The sequence below is a fragment of the Miscanthus floridulus genome, chromosome 14 (assembly GCF_019320115.1).
Source record: "Miscanthus floridulus cultivar M001 chromosome 14, ASM1932011v1, whole genome shotgun sequence".
In the NCBI taxonomy this organism is placed as follows: domain Eukaryota; kingdom Viridiplantae; phylum Streptophyta; class Magnoliopsida; order Poales; family Poaceae; genus Miscanthus; species Miscanthus floridulus.
This window is the reverse complement of record NC_089593.1, coordinates 88666843-88687410: the sequence shown is the minus strand read 5'-3', so window position 1 is coordinate 88687410 and position 20568 is coordinate 88666843. Positions and strand designations below refer to the sequence as shown.

At 46.6% G+C, this 20568-nt stretch overlaps 3 protein-coding genes and 1 pseudogene across 3 annotated transcripts; 1 reads left to right on the top strand and 3 right to left on the bottom strand.

Annotated features, from left to right (window-relative positions):
- Positions 1–279: 279 nt before the first annotated feature.
- LOC136505097 (glycosyltransferase BC10-like) lies at positions 280–2570 on the bottom strand (annotated as a pseudogene).
- Positions 2571–8407: 5837 nt separating this feature from the next.
- On the bottom strand, positions 8408–9417 carry LOC136506106 (uncharacterized). Its single transcript, XM_066501228.1, has 3 exons — positions 9257–9417; positions 9033–9151; positions 8408–8948 (listed from the first exon to the last, which is right to left on the bottom strand). Exons 1-3 carry the CDS (start codon positions 9414–9416, stop codon positions 8508–8510), a joined length of 720 nt encoding a protein of 239 aa, XP_066357325.1. The 5' UTR covers position 9417; the 3' UTR covers positions 8408–8507.
- A 27-nt stretch (positions 9418–9444) lies between these two features.
- On the bottom strand, positions 9445–11514 carry LOC136503936 (uncharacterized). Its single transcript, XM_066498854.1, has 4 exons — positions 11415–11514; positions 10596–11158; positions 9522–10495; positions 9445–9453 (listed from the first exon to the last, which is right to left on the bottom strand). The coding sequence occupies exons 2-4, from the start codon at positions 11155–11157 to the stop codon at positions 9445–9447; spliced, it is 1545 nt and encodes a 514-aa protein (XP_066354951.1). The 5' UTR covers position 11158; positions 11415–11514.
- A 4957-nt stretch (positions 11515–16471) lies between these two features.
- LOC136505516 (uncharacterized) lies at positions 16472–17406 on the top strand. Its single transcript, XM_066500680.1, has one exon. The coding sequence runs from the start codon at positions 16619–16621 to the stop codon at positions 16970–16972; it is 354 nt and encodes a 117-aa protein (XP_066356777.1). The 5' UTR covers positions 16472–16618; the 3' UTR covers positions 16973–17406.
- Positions 17407–20568: the final 3162 nt, after the last annotated feature.

The following is a 20568-nucleotide window of genomic DNA, read 5'->3' as shown; positions in this document are numbered from 1 at the left end:
TTGGCGAAAGCACCTTCGAAATGATTTTGTAAACGGTCTGAACGACTGGCGTAGCTACCTTCTCACTTGTAACTCTGTAACACTCTCCAGCTCGCTGGAGCCTCCTTTCCGTGAGTGAAAATCTGGTGGGGAAACTCTCCCCCCCCCCCCCCCCCCCCCCCCCCCCCCCGTTTGTTTGTTTTTAAAAGGAGGTTATCTGATGGTTTTAGAACCAGGTCTTGATACGTGTGGAAACACTCGATTTTCCTGTTTGCTTGTTTTCGGTTGTTCCAAGGCATCTCAACACTCATCCATTAATCCCATTGAGCCAAAAAAATGATGTTCCGGTGGTGTAATTGTGTAAGTCATGGAGCTATATCTATACACCGATGATGACGAGCATGGAGTCTAGAGTACATTTTTATACCAATCAACTGTAACGACATGTGTTTAGTCATACTAGTAGATTGTAAAACAAAGTTGTTAAAGCAGAGTATGGTTTCCTTCTGTTGTCACTCGGAGAAAATTCAGATTCAGATTCAGAGCAGAGCAGTCACAGTCAGCCGTATCCGAGCAACTTGGGCGCGAACTTCCTAGCAAACAGGAAGCACACCTCCGCCGGCTGGCCGTTGTAGGTGCAGTTCCCCTGGCGCTTCCCGGGCGCCGCCGTGAGCCGTTTCAGGAACGCCTCGTCGACGTCTTTCTCCCCGAACGTGGCCGGGTGCGCGCCGCCGCGGGACCAGTCGACCCACGTGACGCTGCGGTTGGCGATCCGCGCGGGCGCCTCGATGGAGAGCGCCGTCGGCAGGTAGTGCTCGTCCACGTAGCACGGCGCGCGGCAGTGCTCTCGGAACTTGGGGTAGTAACGGTCGTCGGCGACCACGTCGACGGCGAGTGCCCGGTCCAGCTCGAACCACTGCGCGCCCTTCCGGAACTGCTCCCGCCGCACCTCCGGGGCCAGCCCGCCTCGGTACCGCCCACGGCCGTGCGGGCTCGGGTCGTCGAACGCGCCCACGAAGCTCGCCCGTGACCGCGTCAGGTAGCTGTACACCGCCGGGAAGCCGTAGAGCGGCACGCACGACTCGGAGAGCAGCACGAAGGGCTCGTTCGCTGGGTCTAGCAGCCACCGCTCCGCGTCCAGCATGCTCGCCCCGCCCCACGCAGGACGCAGCCACCTGTATATATGCAGTGCAGTGGTCAGTCAACGGCAGTTCACTGTTCTACTAACACTAACAGTACACTTTGCGTTCTTTGGAAATAAAGCAGAGAACTTTCAGTAGTGATCATAGATAGCAAAGCACTAGAAAGTGAAAGTGAAAGTGAGATTGTATTAGGGTGAAGATTCCATGGTGATGCCATCTCCTCTTGTTGCGTTGCATCAAATTGACCGGCATCTGTATTAGGGTGAAGAGCCCCGCGTCCGCAACGCCGGCGAAGAAGCGGTCCCAGAGCGGGGCCAGCGGCAGCGGGCCGCGGGTGAGGAACATGAAGGCCACCTTGGGCGTCCGCCGGTACGGGTACCACCGGACGCTGGGCCGCCACGACGCCGCGCACAGCAGCTCCTCGTCGGTCATGTTGTGCCACGCGGACGCGGGCGCCCGCGCCCACCGCTCCAGCGGCGCCTTCCCCACCGACGCCGGCAGGGCGTCCGCGGCGGAGGGGAGACGCGGGAGCATGGACGAGTAGGCGGTGCCGCCAAGGAGCAGGACCAGGACGGCGAGGAACCCCGTGCCGAGCACCGCCACGAGGAGGAGAGGGCGGAGGAGCTTTAGGGGCAAAGCCGCCGCAGGCAGGGCGGTGCTGGGGTTGGTGCCGCCGCCGCCGCCCTTGACGTTGCCGTCCACGGCTGTTGCTGCTGCTGCTGCTCCCTGCGGCATGCCGATCAGCTGAAAGGAGAGTTTTTTTTTTCAGACAAGAATTCGTATGGGAAATTGAGAATTGCTGAGGCTGTGGAATCAGAAGATGATGAAAGCTTCGGATTGGTCCATCGTGAAGGAAGGTGGTAACAGCAGAGCAGCGGTTATTTCTGAACTGAATTTGAATGGAACAGCGGTTTTCTTTGTGAAGGACCAAAAAAACATTTTTTGTTGCGCACCGCAGGGAAAGGGAGGAGGATCGGAGGAATACTGGATTCGTTGAGGAGGCGGCAAGAAACGCATAAAGATGAAGAACGCACGCAGCTTCACGCGGTGCGACGCCCCGCCGGCGGAGAAGACGATGAGATCACAACGCCATAGCAGGAAAAAGAAAGTGGTTACTAAGAAGCAGAGTACTGGGAAGGATGGACCGTACCATGAGATGGTGCTTCAATTTAAGAAAGAGGAAAGCGTAGGAGGAGGAGTCTTCGTCTTCTCCGCGGGCGGCGCGCGGCGGCCGGCCTCAGCTCGATCAGTTCAGCTCATCGGCGGGCGCGACCGACCGATTAATCCAGCCCGGCGACAAGAGAGAGACGGAGAAGACAACGCAGGGCAGAGGAGGTGGGCGGGGGCGCTGGAAAGGTCGCGGCTCTCCGGTGTGCGTTGGCAGCAGAGCCAGGCAGGAGGTGCACCGGTGCAGTCCAAATCAGAATCAGCGATCACACGCTTTTCAGTTTTCAGCAAGCAGTGGTTACTAGTCATACACATGTTTCTCTCTATTTCTTTTTACAAATAAACCCCTCTATTTTCCAAGTATATATATATATATATATATATAATATATATAGATATATATATATATATATATATATATATATATATATATATAGATATAAGATATATATATATATATATAGATATCTATATATCTATATATTATATATCTATATATATATATATATATATATATATATATAGCCTCCTTACTAGGCTATGCTACGAGTGAGTGACGTGGTTTTAAAACTCCATCATGTTCAACTCTCTCCCTCTACTCAGCTTCTGAAACTCCTTGTTCAGCTTGTTCAGCTTCTGGAACTCGTCCTTCTGCTGCTTAACGCGATTTTTCAAATATACTTTTGACAGATCTTTATCTTCCTTCACCTTCAGACGCTCCTCATTACCCAACATAATGATGTCCTGAATTGATTCGGCTTCAGATGAGTTCTCTAATAGAGAAACAAGTTGACGAGTCAATCGCCCTAGAGTTGTGTTCGTTGGAGTACATACAAGAACTCTAGGTATCTTAGCCATCTTCAGAAGGAAATACAAGATTACTGAGACTGTCTTAGTTTTACCAGTGCCGGGTGGACCCCAAACTAGCCGTACAGAACTACAAGAGTGCTCAGTTGCTGAAATACAGCTTGCTACTACATTACCCTGGGATTGATTAAGTCCAAACTGAACAATGGCAGCCTGAGAACTACTTGATTTATTTTCTCCGTTAGGCTGCAACATATATTAAAAAAACGCTATTAGAGTTAAAAAAACGCTATCAGTGATTACCGAAAATATCACCACCACATAAATTGTACATGCAGCCATTTTCAGCACATGAGCAAAGTGGTGCTTCACTTCATTCTTTAGCAAGACCATACAGGTACAATTAATTACATGGATCACAAACCACTATTATCATAGTTATTTATTCTCAGTTATAGATCATATGAAAAGCATATTAACACATGTATGTTTGGATTTTGTAGGTGGTGAGATGAAGCTTCTGTCAGATAAAGTGGATAAATTATCACAAGTATTTATCACGGAAACTTCTGTGATGAACACATAGCTGCTGAAAAAGAAGCTAAAGTAGGTGGTGAGATGAAGCTTCTGTCAGATAAGTATCATGTATGTTTGGATTTTGTTCAAAGTATGATGGTTACTGTAGTTCGTAGATCCCCATTCCAAGGCGATTCGTAGGTGGTGAGATGAAGCTTCTGTCAGATAAAGTGGATAAATTATCACAAGTATTTATCACGGAAACTTCTGTGATGAACACATAGCTGCTGAAAAAGAAGCTAAAGTAGGTGGTGAGATGAAGCTTCTGTCAGATAAGTATCATGTATGTTTGGATTTTGTTCAAAGTATGATGGTTACTGTACTTCGTAGATCCCCATTCCAAGGCGATCCGTAGATGGTGAGATGAAGCTTCTGTCAGATAAAGTGGATAAATTATCACAAGTATTTACCACGGAAACTTCTGTGATGAACACATAGCTGCTGAAAAAAAGCTAAAGTAGGTGGTGAGATGAAGCTTCTATCAGATAAGTATCATGTATGTTTATATTTTGTTCAAAGTATGATGGTTACAGTACTTTGTAGGTCCCCATTCCAAGGGGATCTGTAGGTGGTGAGATGAAGCTTCTGTCACATAAAGTGGATGAAGCTTCTGTATTTTATTTGTAATGCAACACTAATTTATTTGTTCAATGAATTTCTGTTACCTCTATGATATCTGTTGTTTCATTTGTGTGCTCTTCTCCCTAGTTGCTAGCCTCACTGAGATCAAACATGATCTCACTATGATAGTTGCAGTTAGTTGGTGTTGGGCTTGGCTCCCTGCTGTTGAATCGAACACAATCTTCTATGGGCCTGGTCCAGTTTGTATAGGAAACCAAACAAGTGCAGTTTCACCACTTGGGCCAGGCAGTGGCTGGCCTAGGCTAGGCCTGCGCGTCGAGCCGGCTTCAGGACGGATATCAAACATGCACGCCCTAGAGTGCTCAAAGCAAGCCATCGCTCTGGATAATACATCTTTCTGACATTTGATAAGTATGTTATTTGTATATAGCGGAGGTACCACATATAACCTTGTTGGTCACATGACGTTATGCAAAATATCGAAAGTACCAAACATTACCTTGCTCAACAAATGATGTTATGTATCTATACCTAAGGTCAGCCTCCAAGATTCCGTCCATCCATGAAAAACAACGACCCTTGTGCACCTCCGGGGAGGAAACCAGCATTTCTGAGCAAAAACCTTGAAAAAGTAAGCTCGTTTGATTCTGATTTCCAAGCACGGTTGGTTGGATGGATGCCGAGGAATGGCTAGGACTCAAATCGAGCATGACGGATATGCCTAATGAGGTCACGGAAATGGGTCACGACAGAAGGACAAGATGACATCGGGACAAAAATGTCTCATGCGAGGCGAAAACAGCTCGCGACGGGCTAAGTACGGGCCATGCAAGGCCAAAATAGGCCCAAACCAGGAGACAAGAGGTGCAAACGGGTGATGAGAGGCCCCAAGGCACGGTTGGAAATGCCTAAGTCGGTCTAAATCAATGGCACGAAGAAAATGAGCCAAAACCAATGAAAACGGGCCAAAAACGGGTAATGCGACGCGGAAACGAGTCAAATCGGGCCACTTAACATGCATGGAAATGACTAAGTTAGTCTAAGTGAAGGGCACAGTGAAAACGAGCCAAAAATAGGCCACGGACGGGACGGAATGGGCCATGGGTCCTAAGCCCACCGAGGTGGCTCACGGGGCCCAAGGGACCCACCCAAGGTGGCCCCACACAAAAAGTCCAAGGTTCGGTCCATCTGTGAAAAACAACGACTGTCGGGTGCCTCCGAGGCGGAAACTAGCGTTTCTGTGCAAAAACCAGGCAAAACTACATATCACAAGGATTTCCTGAGGTCCTCCAAAATGCCTGAAGCAACCATACAGAAAACTGCCAAAACTGCTGGGGGCCTAGATGCCCCTCAGGTATAATAGGGGGAGAGGGTTTGGTTAATAATGGTGTATTTCAATTATTACAAAATTTCATCCTTTATATTAAAAATGTTCTCCATCTCCTTTGTTGGCGTGTAAATTTCCTTCATTTAGGGTAATTTTCTCATTCATGATGCCCAATATTTTTTTATTAAAGCTATGGAATTAGTATATTAATTTGCAGAATGTTCTCTTCCCGGTGATATTTATTTGCTAGGTACTACTTATTACATTCTTATCGTGTTACTTGCAGCCAATAGATGGCAGTACTTTCCCTTGAGCTAACGTCAGCTAGGCCGGCCCAGCGGACCCTGCCGTGGAAGAAGGGCTGTGTGCTGCTGCACTGGGCCCTGGCCCTAGCAGCTTGATTCTCCGCACACCCACCGCGCTGCACTGGGCCCAAACCAAGCTGTGCCACACCAACGACCCACAACCACAATCGAGGCTCATCTCATTTCCCATTTAACAACATTCTGGTCCTTCGCACAGAAAAGGAAAAGGAAAGGAAAAAAACTTGAAAATTTTAGCTTTTATTTATTTTACATCTCGTAAACGTCCAAGCTTGTGCATACGTAGAGAGAAGCCGCGCGCGTGGCTGGCTGCTGAACCCAGCAAAGCTTCTGCCTGACGGGCGGGCGTCTTTGTTTGACTGCCGGACCGGACCCAATTCCAAGCGAAGCCGCGTCGTCGTCGTCCGGCGTACGTCGACGCGCTCGGGACGGTCTACTAGTCTGCTATCCACACACGCACAGGTACGTAGACCACCGCACAGCCACTGGCCCAACGTTCTCTTCTCTCGTTCGTCATAGATACGGCATCTGACTGACTGCCTCTCTGACTGCGTCGTTCACCACTTATTAGTACTTGTCCACTATGCCCTTGTTTAGATCTCAACTTTGGCACTATGCAAAAAAAAAGATTTCCCATCACATTAAACTTGCGGTACATGTATGGAATACTAAAAGTAGACGAAATTAAAAACTAATTGCACAGTTTGGTTGTACTTTGCGAGACGAATATTTTGAGCCTAATTAATCAACGGTTGGACAATTATTACCAAATACAAACGAAATACTACAGTAAGGGATCTGGCACTATGCAAACTTTGCACATCCAAATTCCGGCCAACTCAACGCGCCCTATATATTCCTTCTTTTCATATGATCTGACTGCCTGCCTCTCCGGTCTTCAGTCTTGTATGACCAACCGCACGTTTGACTTCGTTTTGCTTTCTGGGTACTCCATCCGTCCACAAAAGAATACAATTCTCACATCCTGACTTTGACTAGAATTATATAAAAAAAGTACTAACACTTATGAAACAAAATAAGTATCATTAGATTAGTTATAGAATATATTTTCATAATAAATTTATTTGAAAAATATACGCTACTACAGAAAACTTTTTCGAGGCGGGAAAAAACGATTAACCGAGGCGGGCATCGCAACCACTTCGGCACAAAGGTCACGGTAAATGGGGTATTTTCCGAGGCGGTTGTATGCCCGCCTCTATAAATCAAATAAAAAAACAAAAAAGAAAAGAAAAAGCTCGGACCCAGCCCTTACCGGGCCTAGATCTGCGCCATCGCCGCTGGATCCGTGTACCACAGCTCCTCGCCAGTCGGAGATGCTCGTCTTCGGTCGGATATGCTCGCCGCCGCTTAGATCCGGCCACCAGCGGCGGATCTGGCCACCACAGTCATGGATCCGGTTGTGGAGAAGGAACACTGCTTGGAGGGTCACCGCCGCCGCCGCCTGGTTGTGGAGAAGGAGCGCCGCCGTGCTTCATGCTCCGACCGCCGCGCGCCGTGGAGGGGAGGGGAGGGGAGAGGGCGTTGAGCTGGGGGCGGGGAGGGGAGGTGGCGTCGGGCTGGGGGAGTAAGGGAGGAAGGGAGTGACGGCTGACTAAGGGAGAAATGAGTGTGAAAGTGCAATCAAGCCCTAATTGTGGGTTTTGGTGATAATGACCACGCAATTAGAGAACTAATGAGATTTATCGAGATGACAAGCAGGGAATCTATATTCGAAGATGTTACACGAAACGGAGGAGCCCTCAATTATAAATGTTGATGGCTTCAAACTCAAAAGAGGTTTAAATTCTTTTATATTTTGAATTCGAGTATAAAAAGGCCGTACTATAAAGGGGGACACAATGCTTAAGCTAACATGTGCTACCAAGTGCTCAATCTTACACATACATCATCAGTTACTCAGCCAAGACAACCAACACTTCACTCTTACCCTTGCTGTCTTGTTGTCTGTATATATATCCACGTTTTCCTAGACGGTAAACGGTAAACGGGCGGTGACCCTCCGTTTAGCGTTTAGACTGTGTAGACGCCGTTTAGACGGCGTCTAAAAGGATTAAACGGTTTTGTTACTGTAGCAAGGTTTCAACAGTTTTGTATATATAATTATATATAGATGTCAATTTTACATGTAAGATACCTTGCATAATTCCATAAGTCACAGAACATGTACAAAACATGAGAAGGGAAAAGAACATGAGTCACAGAACTGCACATACCTTGCATAATTTGAGTTTCTGAACTTGCATAACTCCATGTCCACTCCTTTGACTCGATATAATCTATGCACATATAGGAGAAAATAAGTACTGTGACATGCAAACTAAAGCCACATGCAATATGCCAATATTTGACTCTTTGCAAACTAAAGCCACATGCAGTAATATGAAAGTTCACAAATCAGTTTAGAATTAGGCAATTAGCAGAAGTGGCAAGCATTAGGCAAATCACAAATGGTTCACAAACAACCAATACACAACATAGTTCTCAGTTCTCACAAGGCACAAATAGGACAACATTACACAAATAGTTCACACTCATAATAAAAAAACAAGGCTCTGATCATATCATATGACTTGGAGCAGCTCAATCGTCACTAGTCCCAGCCCCCTCCTCTGCCTCATAGCCTGCTGTGACCACATCTTCTTGGTCAGATTCAAACTCAATTTCTTCCTCGTCAATATGATCATCCTCAGGTTCAGGTTCAGAGTGTATGTCTTCTTCAATCTCTCTTGGCTGATTCAGTCTTGCACTTCTCCGAAGTAAAGTGACTTCCTCAGCACCACAAGTTTCTGCAATTAGCTGCCACGTCAGCCCCGTAACAGGATCAACATCATTGATTTCATCCTCTTCTCCACCTTCCACAATCCACCCTTGAGCATATGTTGCTTCAGTAGCTAGAAGGGGATCCACCTTTTGGTTCTTCTTAGCCTTATCTTTCTTCTGTGCATGGAGAGCATTGAATTGAACAAACACAAGTTGCTCAAGCCTCTCACAAGTGAGCCTGTTCCTTCTTTTAGTATGAATCTACAAAAATCAGATTGTGAAAGGAGTGTATACAACACAAATTTTGAGAATTTGAAGCTCTTCTTGAGGATTTAGGATGCTTACCCCTTCATGGCAACTCCAATTTCTTTCACAACCTGATGCACTTGAAGTCAAGGATAGAATTCTGATAGCCATCTTTTGTAGTACTGGTACTTGTGTTCCATAGTTTCCCCACCATTTGGCTGCAAAAAATAGAAACAAAAAAATTAGTGAAACTTGTGCAGCCAGTTACAGCCAGCAGCAGCAGCAGCCAACAGCCAACAAAAAAATTACTAAAACTTGCATACCAGGATTCATGTCAAAGTCCTTACAGCCAGCAGCTGCCACTTGTTTTCCAAAATGACCAACACGGTCTTTGAACCTGTGCACCTCCTCATTCAGTACTTGGGCTTGCTTATCATAATCACCATGGTAGAATGTTTCTACAGCTGTTAAGAAGCCATCCATGACTTCCGTAGATTGAAAGATGGAGTCATCATTGTAGCTATAATAAGGGTTCAAGAAATAAGCAACCTTGTGAAGAGGACTGTCCAACCTATTTTTCATCTTTACATCAATGATTTGCATGATAGAACTATACAACCCTGCTGCCCCAGGAATGTTTCCAATAGCCACCTTGATGTCTCCCTTGGCCTTAAGGATTTCCCCATAAAGAAATGCCATTGATGGCTTCACATCCCCATCAACCATCCGAAGGACTTTCACCAATGGCTCAAATACCCTCAAGCAAAGTGCAACAGAACTCCAAAAATTTGGCCTCACCAAGGTGGCTGTGGCTTGCACTCCTTTTGCACTCTTGACATGGCTTATCTTCTCCCACTCTTCACTTTGAGACATCTTCCTCAGCTGCTCCTTCTTCTCAAACAAACTCTGCAAGGTGAAAAAGTTGGATGCAAATCTAGTCACGCCTGGCCGAACAATCTCTCTTTTCTTTGTAAACTTCCTCATCAATGCCAAGGTCCTATGGTGTGCATAAATGAAGATTGTCAATGCCTTTGCTTGCTCAATTGTGGTCTTGAACTTCTTCATCTTTCCCATTGCTTCAAGCATCAAATTGATTGTGTGAGTTGCACATGAAGTCCAAAATATTTGAGGCCTCTCTACAGACAATAAATCCTTTGCTGCCATGTTGTTTGAAGCATTATCTGTGACTACTTGAACTATATTGTCAGCCCCAACTTTGTCAATGCAGCTGTTCACATACTGAAAAATGAGTTCTCCAGTGTGGAACTCGGCTGAAACTTCTTTTGACTCAAGAAAGCTTGTACCAATGCTACAATTGACACACATATTCATAATGCTTCTTCGTTTCTGATCAGTCCAAGCATCTGTCATAATGGAGCAACCATTCTTGCTCCATTCTTTCTCATGTGCCTTCAACATCTCCTTTGTATCTTGAACTTCCTCTTGCAGCAGCTTCTCTCTCAACTCATGCTGATAAGGCTTCTTTGCACCTGGCCCAAAGCGACCGGCAGCTTCAATCATTTGATCAAACTCTGTATTATTGATTGCATTGAAAGGTACTCCTAAAAAAGTAAAAATTAATGCAATTCATGGTTAAAAACTTGGAAGTTAGGCAACAAAAATCAAATACTTGCTGCAAAGGCTGAACTGAAACAAACTTACTGCGAACGTACAACCATCTTGCCACATATCTCTTGAACCTATGAAGTCTTTCTTTCTTGACATGCTCACTGATATTAAGCTGATGGAGCTTCTTCCCCTTGGCCAACGAACTAGAGTCCATAGGCTTTGTGAAGTTGTCCATAGGACCCATCACACGCGATCCTGAGCCTCCAATCTCATCAAGCCCAGTTTTTTCTTCCGGTTCTGCATCTGACTCAACATCAATTGTAACAGCATCTCTAACCTCTTGTTCTTTCTCCCTTCTAGCCCTTTTAGCTCTCCCAGACTCTTCAATAGCTTTCCTGCACTTTGCTTTGTCCTCTTCGGTTGCATTGGGGCATGCACGAACATCTCCTTTCTTGCCGCAAATATGCAATTTGAGCCTATAGATTCCTGCCTTCACAACCTTTGGGCACAGCTTGCACTTGATTACATTCAAATCATTTGGATCAATCAAAACCCCATACTCCCACCCCACATCATCAGAATTTCTCTTAAGGGCAGGGGCACGAGCTGGCTCTGGCTGGTCCACGGATGCACGAGTCGATCCGGCAGATGACATCCTGCAAATGGCATGTCATCGACCTTTCAATCAGAGCATAACAGAGCAAGATTGATGCAATTCATGGTGCTAATTCGAAGTAAATGGAATCAGAGCAAGATTGAATCATAACAGAGCAAGATTGATGCATAACAGGGAATCAGAGCAAGATTGAATCAGAGCATAAGCATAACAGAGCAAGATTGAGAGCAAGATTGAAGTACTTAATCGAGCTAATCAGGAACAACAAGTAAATGGAAGAATGGACAGAGCAGTACCTGGGATTGGGAGGCAGTTCGGTCGGAGGAGGCGTCAAGGCTGGAGCTGCTGCTGCTCGGAGGCGGCGTCAAGGCTAGAGCTGTTGCTGCTCTGAGGAGGTGTCATGGCTGGAGGAGCTGCTGCTCAGAGGCGGCGTCACGTGCGCAGGACGGAGGCGCGACGCGCGCAGGACGGAGCCGCGACGCACGCAGGACGGAGCCGCGACGCCCGCGCAGCTGGAAGTTGGCCTCGTCGCCGGCGCGCTGGTCGACGCGCGTGTAGAGGAGGGAGCCGCGACGCGAGCGCAGCTACAGGTCGGCCTCGTCGCCGGCGCGCTGGGACACGCGTGCGCGAGAGCTGGCGGCGGCGTGCGTACGAGCTGAGCAGAACGGGGAAATTTCCTCTCAACCCTAGCCTCCGGTACTGGTACCAGGCCCAAAACTTGTCGAGGAGCCCGCCAAGGCGCCACTCTTCCCGCCTGCTGCTCCCGCCCCGTTCCTCTTCCCGCCTCCCGCCCGGTTCCCTTCCCGCCTCCCGCCTGCTGCTCCCGCGCATGGATTTGGGCCGCGGCCATCACCTAAACGCCCGTTTATTCCCGTTCCAGGCGTCCATTCCCGTTTCCCTGCCGTCCCGTTTAGCCCGTCTTCAACGTTTATTCCCGTTTTTGACCGTCTAAACGGGAAAGCCGTTTAACTGTCCGCCCAGGCCCTAAACTGCACGGCACCCTGTCGTTTACCGTCTAAACGCGTTTAGCCGGCCGTTTAAAACCGTTTAGGAAAACGTGGATATATATGAACCCGATAGTTTATTAGATATGGGCTTTTTGATGGGCCTCGGGGATATTAACCGAGGCGGGCCTTATAATGCCCGCCTCGGTAAATAGATTTTATGTAACTGCCTCGGTAAATCAATTTTGCGAGGCGGTTGACTGTGACTGCCTCGGTTAATCCTAGCCATTAACCGAGGCGGTTTAAAAGTCCGCCCACCTCCGAGGCTAATTTCAAAATGCCCCGCAACAGATTTTTTGTAGTAGTGATAAATGCTAATATTATTTTCTATAAACTTGGTCAAACTTGAGCTAGTTTGACCGGCACGTTTCCCATAGTTACGTTCTTTCTGGATGGAGGGAGTAGTAGCTGGAGACTTCGCTAATAATCCTCACGTAACCGTTGCGTCCGAGAATTATTATTATCTTATTACTTGTCTTTTAATTTGTTGCTGTTACTAAAAGTAACATCAAGTATATTTATACTGTCCACGTATGTCATTATGAAAAAAAATAACCAACATTGCACTTTTTGTTTAATAATACCTAAATCTACAATTATTCGTTAAAAATAATACCCCTTCATTCCAAATTAAAAGTCAGTTTTGAATTTCTAGATACTAGATATTTGTGTGATATCTGTTTGTTAAATCACTCGGGTATCCAAAGGTCTCAGATCACGCAAGTTCCGTATAGATAGATCCAGAAAGATTGTTCCATCGGTGGCTTAGTGCACATGGAGGAATAGCAGGTCCAAATGAAGAGGATGACGTGGCTTAAGGAGAAGCCAGGAAAATAAGCTAGTGGGGATCTCCTATTTAGTTATAAAAGATAAATATTTTGTTATGTACTTAGATATACACTATGTCTATATATATATAGTTAAAGCATGTATCTAGAAAAGCCAAAATGTCTTACAATTTGAAATGGATAGAGTACTTAATAAATCGAGGGTGCCAGATTACTTGATCAACTAGCGCCTACCACTCATCCATTATATGCACTCAAGGTACTCGCCTAAGGGGAGACATACCATGGTTGCTTGGGTGCCCCGAGCTCGAGGTCATTCTAGTGGGCATGGTACCTGTGGTGTCGCCCGCGTCTCTAGCCTGATGGTGTTAATTAGTTAGGTCAGGGACACAAGTACGGATCTAGTAGGGGACAGCAACAAGGGGGCTCAAGCCCCCCTACCTCCACTGGACTAATGGAACTCGACCGCCCACAGCTAGGGTACAAACAAAGGAGGAGGAACGCATGTTAGCAAGGAGGCAACGGAGAGTGGAAGCAGCAGAGACTTGGAAGAAGCTAGTGGAACATAGTAGAACAGAGGAGGACGGACGAATGCCATCTTTTAGCGAGGTGAGAAGCATCACAAAGAAGAGACAGTGTTGGACGAGGAAGGTCAAGTTTAATTCGACTTGTGTTCTGTTCTTTCTTGTGTACTGTCTCACTCCATCTCTACCCTCTCTTAAATATTACACATCGCATCACGAAGACAAAACTACCTATTGTCAGTCGGGCCCTGTATAGTGGCCGCTTGGAGTGGCAAGGCCCATCATCTTCGGTCAATCAGCCTGTTCGCTTGTTGGTTTCGGCCAGGATTTATCAGCCAGCCAATAGTGTTTTTCTCTCACAACAAAATAGCACCGGCTGGACTTATCAGCTTAAAAATCAACCAGCGAACAGGGCGAATGATCCTTCTCCTTTGCCTGTCCAATCACAGTAGAGTGGTTCTAGCCCTGCGCCAAGCACATGCATAGAGCTAGTGGATGCCACTGTGGAGAGTTTTGCTTGCATCAAATACTTGCTTTGCTTGCTTTGTAGCACGGGCTAAGGATTTGCACGTGTGTGTAGTGTTGCATTGGGATTTTTACAAGATTTTGTACAGATATACAAATATCGAGTTCCTCTTTTTCTGACTTCAACGCCAAGTCAATAAAAATATTTATATTGAAAAATTGCCTCTGATACGATAGTTAATATTTAGCAAATGGCAATGTATAGTATGTTGTTTTTTTTTTCCTTTTCATGATCAAAATATGTTTGCCATAAGTGTCTTGGTCATCCTCGAAGTCGAACACAATCTAGCTAGCTTCTAAAGAATCTAAAGAAGAACGCGGGCCCCTGTTGTGCGGCCTCTCGTTTAGTCGCGTTCTGCTTTGACATTAGCTCAAATTAATACGTATTATTATATTCTTGACATCGAATGCATTGTAATTAGGAAGCCTTTTGAATTGGGTACACTGCAACGTACCACGAGACCTGAAAAAGAATTCGCGGCCTGTGCTGTCCTTGTTTAAACACGTGAAACATGCATGGCGCTGCACCTACTGTTTAGTATTGTTCATTCAGTATTGTATTTTATTTTTTTATTTAATTCGAGGCACATGTACGCGTGTGCTTACCCACCCTGCTACTCCGATCCGATGCTGGTAGCATGCAAGTTCCGATCCGCTACCACCATGCACGCAGGAAACAAAACGAATTGAACTGAGTGTCGATCGATTTGAAATTAGGGCTTTGTTTAGATTGAGGTTAGGAATCAGTATCTGGTACTGTAGCACTTTCGTTTGTATTTGATAATTATTGTCCAATCATAGCCTAACTAGGCTCAAAAGATTCGTCTCGTAATTTATAATCAAACTGTGTAATTAGTTATTTTTTTATCTACATTTAATACTCCATGTATGTGTCTAAAGATTTGATGTGATGGAGAAAGTGAAAAAACTTACAATCTAAACGAGGCCTAGGGCAGATTGAAGGCCCACAGCCCAAGAACTCAGGTCCTGTTTGTTCCCCGTCACTTCCTTTCCTTGTCTTCTCTTATTTTCACTTAGTAGTAGTTACTAATCACTAATTGTTACTGTTCAAACAGGACATGAATTACTAATTGTGACCAATAATTCAGGTCCTGTTTGTACGTCAACATTTGGATTGTTACTAGTGCTTACAGAGTACTTTGTAAGTAGAAAAAAAATTTGTCCGGAGATATTACTAATTGTTACTCCGTAGTACAGTACATTATATATTGTTAAGAGTGAATGAAGCAAGCAAGGCAACATTTGGATTGACTAAAATAAGTTGCTAGCCGTTAAAAGGTTTCACTGATCTAAATAGAATAGCTTATAGTTTATTTGTAAACTATATATTTTAAACATCTAGCTTATAAAAAAAGACTAGCCGGCTCGCTCAACTATTTTCGGTTTATATAAATAAAGGTTTAGTTGATATATACTCCGTATACTACTCGTAACTTGTGCTCCCACACACGACTACACGAGTGTACGTAGCCTACCGCTAGCCACCTCTGTTTGACTGGGCTGGGCGATATGATGGTGAGACGACGATGCAACCCATCGGAATGTCCAAGTAGTCACTCTCTCTCTCTCTTTGGCTGCTGTGGCGGGCGTGCTCAACAATCCAGCTGTATCTTTTACCTATTTATTAGTATATATGTATGCAGGGAATCTTTGCATGCTCTTGGCTTTGGTGAGATGGAAATGTGATTTATGCCATTACTAGTAATGGATTTATTAGAGCAGCTTTGACAGTTGGGTAAACCCATGATCAATATAATCTTGTTTTTTTTACATGATGGAGGAAACAAAAAAAACTACTCACCCTCACTCCGAATCCATTGCGATTGGAAAAACCGAGGATGGCTGACCATAGCAGCCAGCTGTGTAGTGTCGGCTCTGCATCTAAATCGACAACGGCACGTGTGTTTTTAACAACCAATAAATTAAAGAAGAAACTATCATTGGAGTAGGCAAAAGGTTTGTTATTTTAAACTACGTACTATTGTTTGGACTTTTCAAGAAAAGACCAGGTTTTTACCACTTAAATAAATTTTTAGACGTTGTTGGAGTCGCTCTACCAATTTGGTTGGCAGCGGATCATCAGATTTTGATGGATGGAAATTAAAAAGAGAGAGAGAGAGAGAAGGAAGCATCCATGGTCCACGTCGGCAGCCAGTGGAGGTGATGAAGCAACTCACGACATCACATCGAAGCGGATGACCCCTAGCTTGCCTAGCCTAGCGAGGTGGTCGGTAACACCGAGGTCCAGGTGGCGGCGATGCATCTGAGGAAGGACCTCGATAATCTACTGCGCCTTCCAGCACTGACCGCCCCACTTCCTTCCGAATTCCCGATTCCAACCACGTGGCACGGCGGTGCCGCGTCGTCTCTATCTCGCCCGCCACCACCTTCCTCTACAGGCTTCCACGCCACACCTACTCCTCTCCTACAGACGAGACGACGACGACGAGACGACGCTAGGATGAGCTGTATATAAATTCCACACGCTCTCATCCTCTCTCTCTCTGTCTCGGCCTCTCCTTCATTCCACTTCCAGGAAAGCAGCCAAGGATCCCCTCCCCTCCCTTCTGCTAGCTACTCACTTCCTTCTTGGTTCTTCCAATCCAAGAAGCTAAAACCAAGCAGCGGGCAAGCAAACATGGAGGTGCCGCAGGGCCACGAGGCGGCGCAGAACAAGCCGCCCACCAACGCCCGGCCATGGCGCGGAGGCGGCGGAGCGCCTTCATCCGCGGCTCCCCCGCCGCCGCCGCCCAAGGTGTACCGCGTGGAGCCCCGGGAGTTCCGGGACCTGGTGCAGAGGCTCACCGGCGCGCCGCCCACGGCGCTGCGGCGCCCGCAGCAGCACCAGCACCACCACCGCGTGGTGGTGCAGCCGCAGCCCGTGCGCCCCGGCGGCCAGCAGCAGGCGTACGGCGCGGCGGCGCCGTGGTTCTCGTTCCCGATGGCCGGCGGGTTGGAGGCGGCGCAGCCCCAGCACGGCGCTTTCCTCTAGCTGCCTGCCTGCGCTACTGCTACTTCTTACGGAGTACTCTACTACTCATGGCGCATCGATCATCAGGAAGACGAGGAACAAAGCATCATCCTTTGTTTTTTTTTCTTCTTCTTCTTTTTCCTTTTCTTTTGTAGTACTAAAAAAACAGAAAACGAAGGAAAGGAGGAGGCGGCCGCTCCTGAAAGCAGCAGACGGGAGCTAGCTTTCGCCTTTTTACCGTCTCTGTATGTACGTACGTCGTTGGTGACTGGATCATATGTATCGCATTCGCATCGCAGGTCTTGCATGTTGTGTTAATTACAACAGTTAATTAGCGCTAGTGACAGCAGATAGATACTAGACAGATGCTGTACTGTACGTAGATGTCTAGTACAGTGCTGGTAATTATTGGTTGTCTGGTGTTGCTGTTTTAGCACTCCGATCCCCCCGTTCGATTCAAATACCTAAGTACTCTCTTGTCTCTGTCCAAGGAAGAGTATATTTCTCGTTTTTCAAGAACAACAAGTCAATCGGTTCGAAGTCTGATAAAAGTTATATAAAAGATACTAACATTATGATATAAAATTAGTACCGTTAGATTAGTCATAGAATATATTTTTATAATAAATTTATTTAGAGACATAAATTTTAATACTATTTGCTATAAATTTAATGAAACTTGAGCTATAAATCCTACAATTACGTTTCTTTCGTGGAGGGAGAGAGGGAGCTTATCTAATTCTGACACTCAATACGAGCATCTCAGTAGTCGTGTACAACTCCTGTGCGCGCGCGTGCGGTAGGGGTCCGGCGTCGGCGTCGGCGTCGCGTCATGGCTGACTGCAGCAGCAGCGCCTTGGATGCCATGCAATTGCATTTGCAATTCACGCGATGGTAGCCGTTGATTTTTTTTAAGCTTAATCAGCTAGTCCATGGTAACGTGGTGCTACAGTAACATGCGTTAATGATAGATTAATTATGTTTAATAAATTCGTCTCGCGGATTACCGATGGCTTCTGTAATTTATTTTATTATTACTATCCGAACGCTCGTGGATTACTGAGGACTTCTGTAATTTGTTTTATTATTACTATCCGAACACTCCACGTGATATCTCTAAATTTTACTCGTATTCACGGAACGGACGATGATGATTCAATTCAAAGGCGTTGACAGACCAACCCATCACTCACGCCGCCTTTCCGCCGGTCAGAGATGATCGAGTTCCTCCCTGACCACGCGCATCGCCTCGGACGGGGTCGGACATGCAAATTAAGCAAAACAAACTTATTTGGTCCTTGCATTGGCCTGCATGCATTCAGCTACCGTACAGTACCTACCCGCGTCGCCCGTAAAACAGCTTTTTCATATGGTCCATGCACAGATGTTTATTTATTTATTTACCGTATAATGTATGCATGAAAAATATTATTATGAAAAACAATATAAGTAAGAAGACACGAAAAATCTTAAGAAAAATGGAGATGCAGGCGATCGAACCCCGTGCCTCTCGCATGCAAAGCGAGCATTTGAGCTACATACCTTTGGAGCGCCTCCCCCACCGCCCACGCACCCTGATCCGATGATGGACTTCTACAAGGACACGTGCAACAGGTGACATCTGCTCTGCCTTCTCTCCTCATGTACCAAGCAAGTGACAAAAACAACCTGAATATGAATAGAAGAAGATTAATGGGGGAAGTTTAGGAGAGCTTTGGACGAGTGTGAACTCATGGAGATAACGCTGCAGAATAGGAGATACGCATGGTCAAATGAAAGGGAAAATCCAACCTTGGTGCGTGTGGACAGAGTTTTTTGCGACTTAGAATGGGAAGTGTCCCCTAATCCTCACCCACCAAAACCATGCTGCAAGGAAGGCGATGTTCAAATTTGAAAATCACTGGCTTAAAATTGATGGCTTCAGTGAGGTGGGGCAGGCTGGGCTCGGCGCACACCGTACTGAGCAAGAAGCTAGCAGAGACGGCGCGCGCCCTGCGTAGCTGGAGCAAACCTCTATATTTAGCAATGCACGACTGCAAATGTAAGACTCGACATCGCACAAGAAAGTCGACAGCTAACAGGCGAGGAGATGAACTTGAGACGGGATCTCAAAAGTCAGGATGCTAGGTCTGGCAGCTTTGGAAAGAAGTCAAAGAAGACAGGCATCCAGAATAAACTGGGGATGCATGTACAAGATTCCCTATGCTTAAAAATCGAGATGGTGCCTTGGTCCGGAACCATGATGACAAACTTCGAGAATTTGATGGGAAAGAAAGTGCGCAGGATTAGGAACTTCCAGTGGCCAAACATTCACCTTAACACACGTACTACAGCTGCTGCCTGGTCTCGAATTAGACAGACCATTCACAGAGAGCGAGATCGAGCAAGCGGTGAAAAGCCTACCGAATGAAAAGGAGCCTGGCCCGGACGGTTTCACCGATGGACTTCTACAAAGCCTGCTGGAAGATTATCAAACCTGATGTCCTTAGTGCTTTCTACATTCGTCACAATGGAGCCCTGGAACATCTGAATCGTGCTCAGGTCATGCTGATTCCAAAAGTTGAAGTTGCAACTGAGCCCAAGGATTTTCGGCCAATAAATCTCATTCACTCCTTCGCTAAGCTCCTGACAAAGGTGCTATCGATCAGATTATCCATGTACATTGACAAGCTCATCTCCACATCACAGAGTGCTTTCATCCAGAAGAGATGTATTCAAGACAATTTCATGTGTGTTAGGGGACTGGAAAGACACTACCACAGGACAAGAACGCCGGCTTGCCTCATCAAGCTGGCAGAAGGGGCTTCCCGACAAGATGGCTTGACTGGTTAGCTATAATCCTCAGGACTTTGTCCTCCTCTATTCTACTGAACGGCTGCCCAGGAGATAACACAAAGCATATAAGGGGGCTGAAGCAGGGAGACCCCCTATCACCTTATATTTTCATACTGGCAATGGACTTACTGAACAACATCTTCGACATTGCAACATAATAGGGTCTCTTGTCAAAGCTGAAGGGTAGACATGCCAGTCTCCGTATCTCAATGTATGCCGATGATGCGGTAGTTTTGACCAATCCAAGAAAAGAAGACATTACCTACTGTTAGTTGATCTCCACCTGGGCCCTCCCTGATCGGGGGAGCCCAACCCTAATTCGGTTGGTGGGCCCCTGTCGCCCAGCACACATAAAAGGAAGGTGGGGGCGAGGGCTCGGACAACGAGGTTCAACGGAGCCGCCATCCACCTACAGACAAACCCTAAAACCGATCTAAAGTCGTGCTGGAAGCGACGGGATGTGCCCCACCATCGTCGTCGTCCCTGCAGGTCTACACCGGCCCCTCTGGACCACTACTGTACCTCGCCACCGGACCGGAGCCGCCACACCCACCAAAAGAGTTCTCCGACGCCCCACTGCCTCACCACCACGCCGTGCACTGGCGTCCGCGAGGCTACATCCAGGACGGCATCGGCGTCCACGCTGTCGTTGCGGTGAAGCTCCGCAAGGTCGTGGAGCCTAACTACGGATCTACGGGTGAAACACAGAAAGGTACTCACATCGATCCTAACAATGGTATCAGAGCAGGTTACAAGTGTGTATTCCTAACCCTAACCGGGTA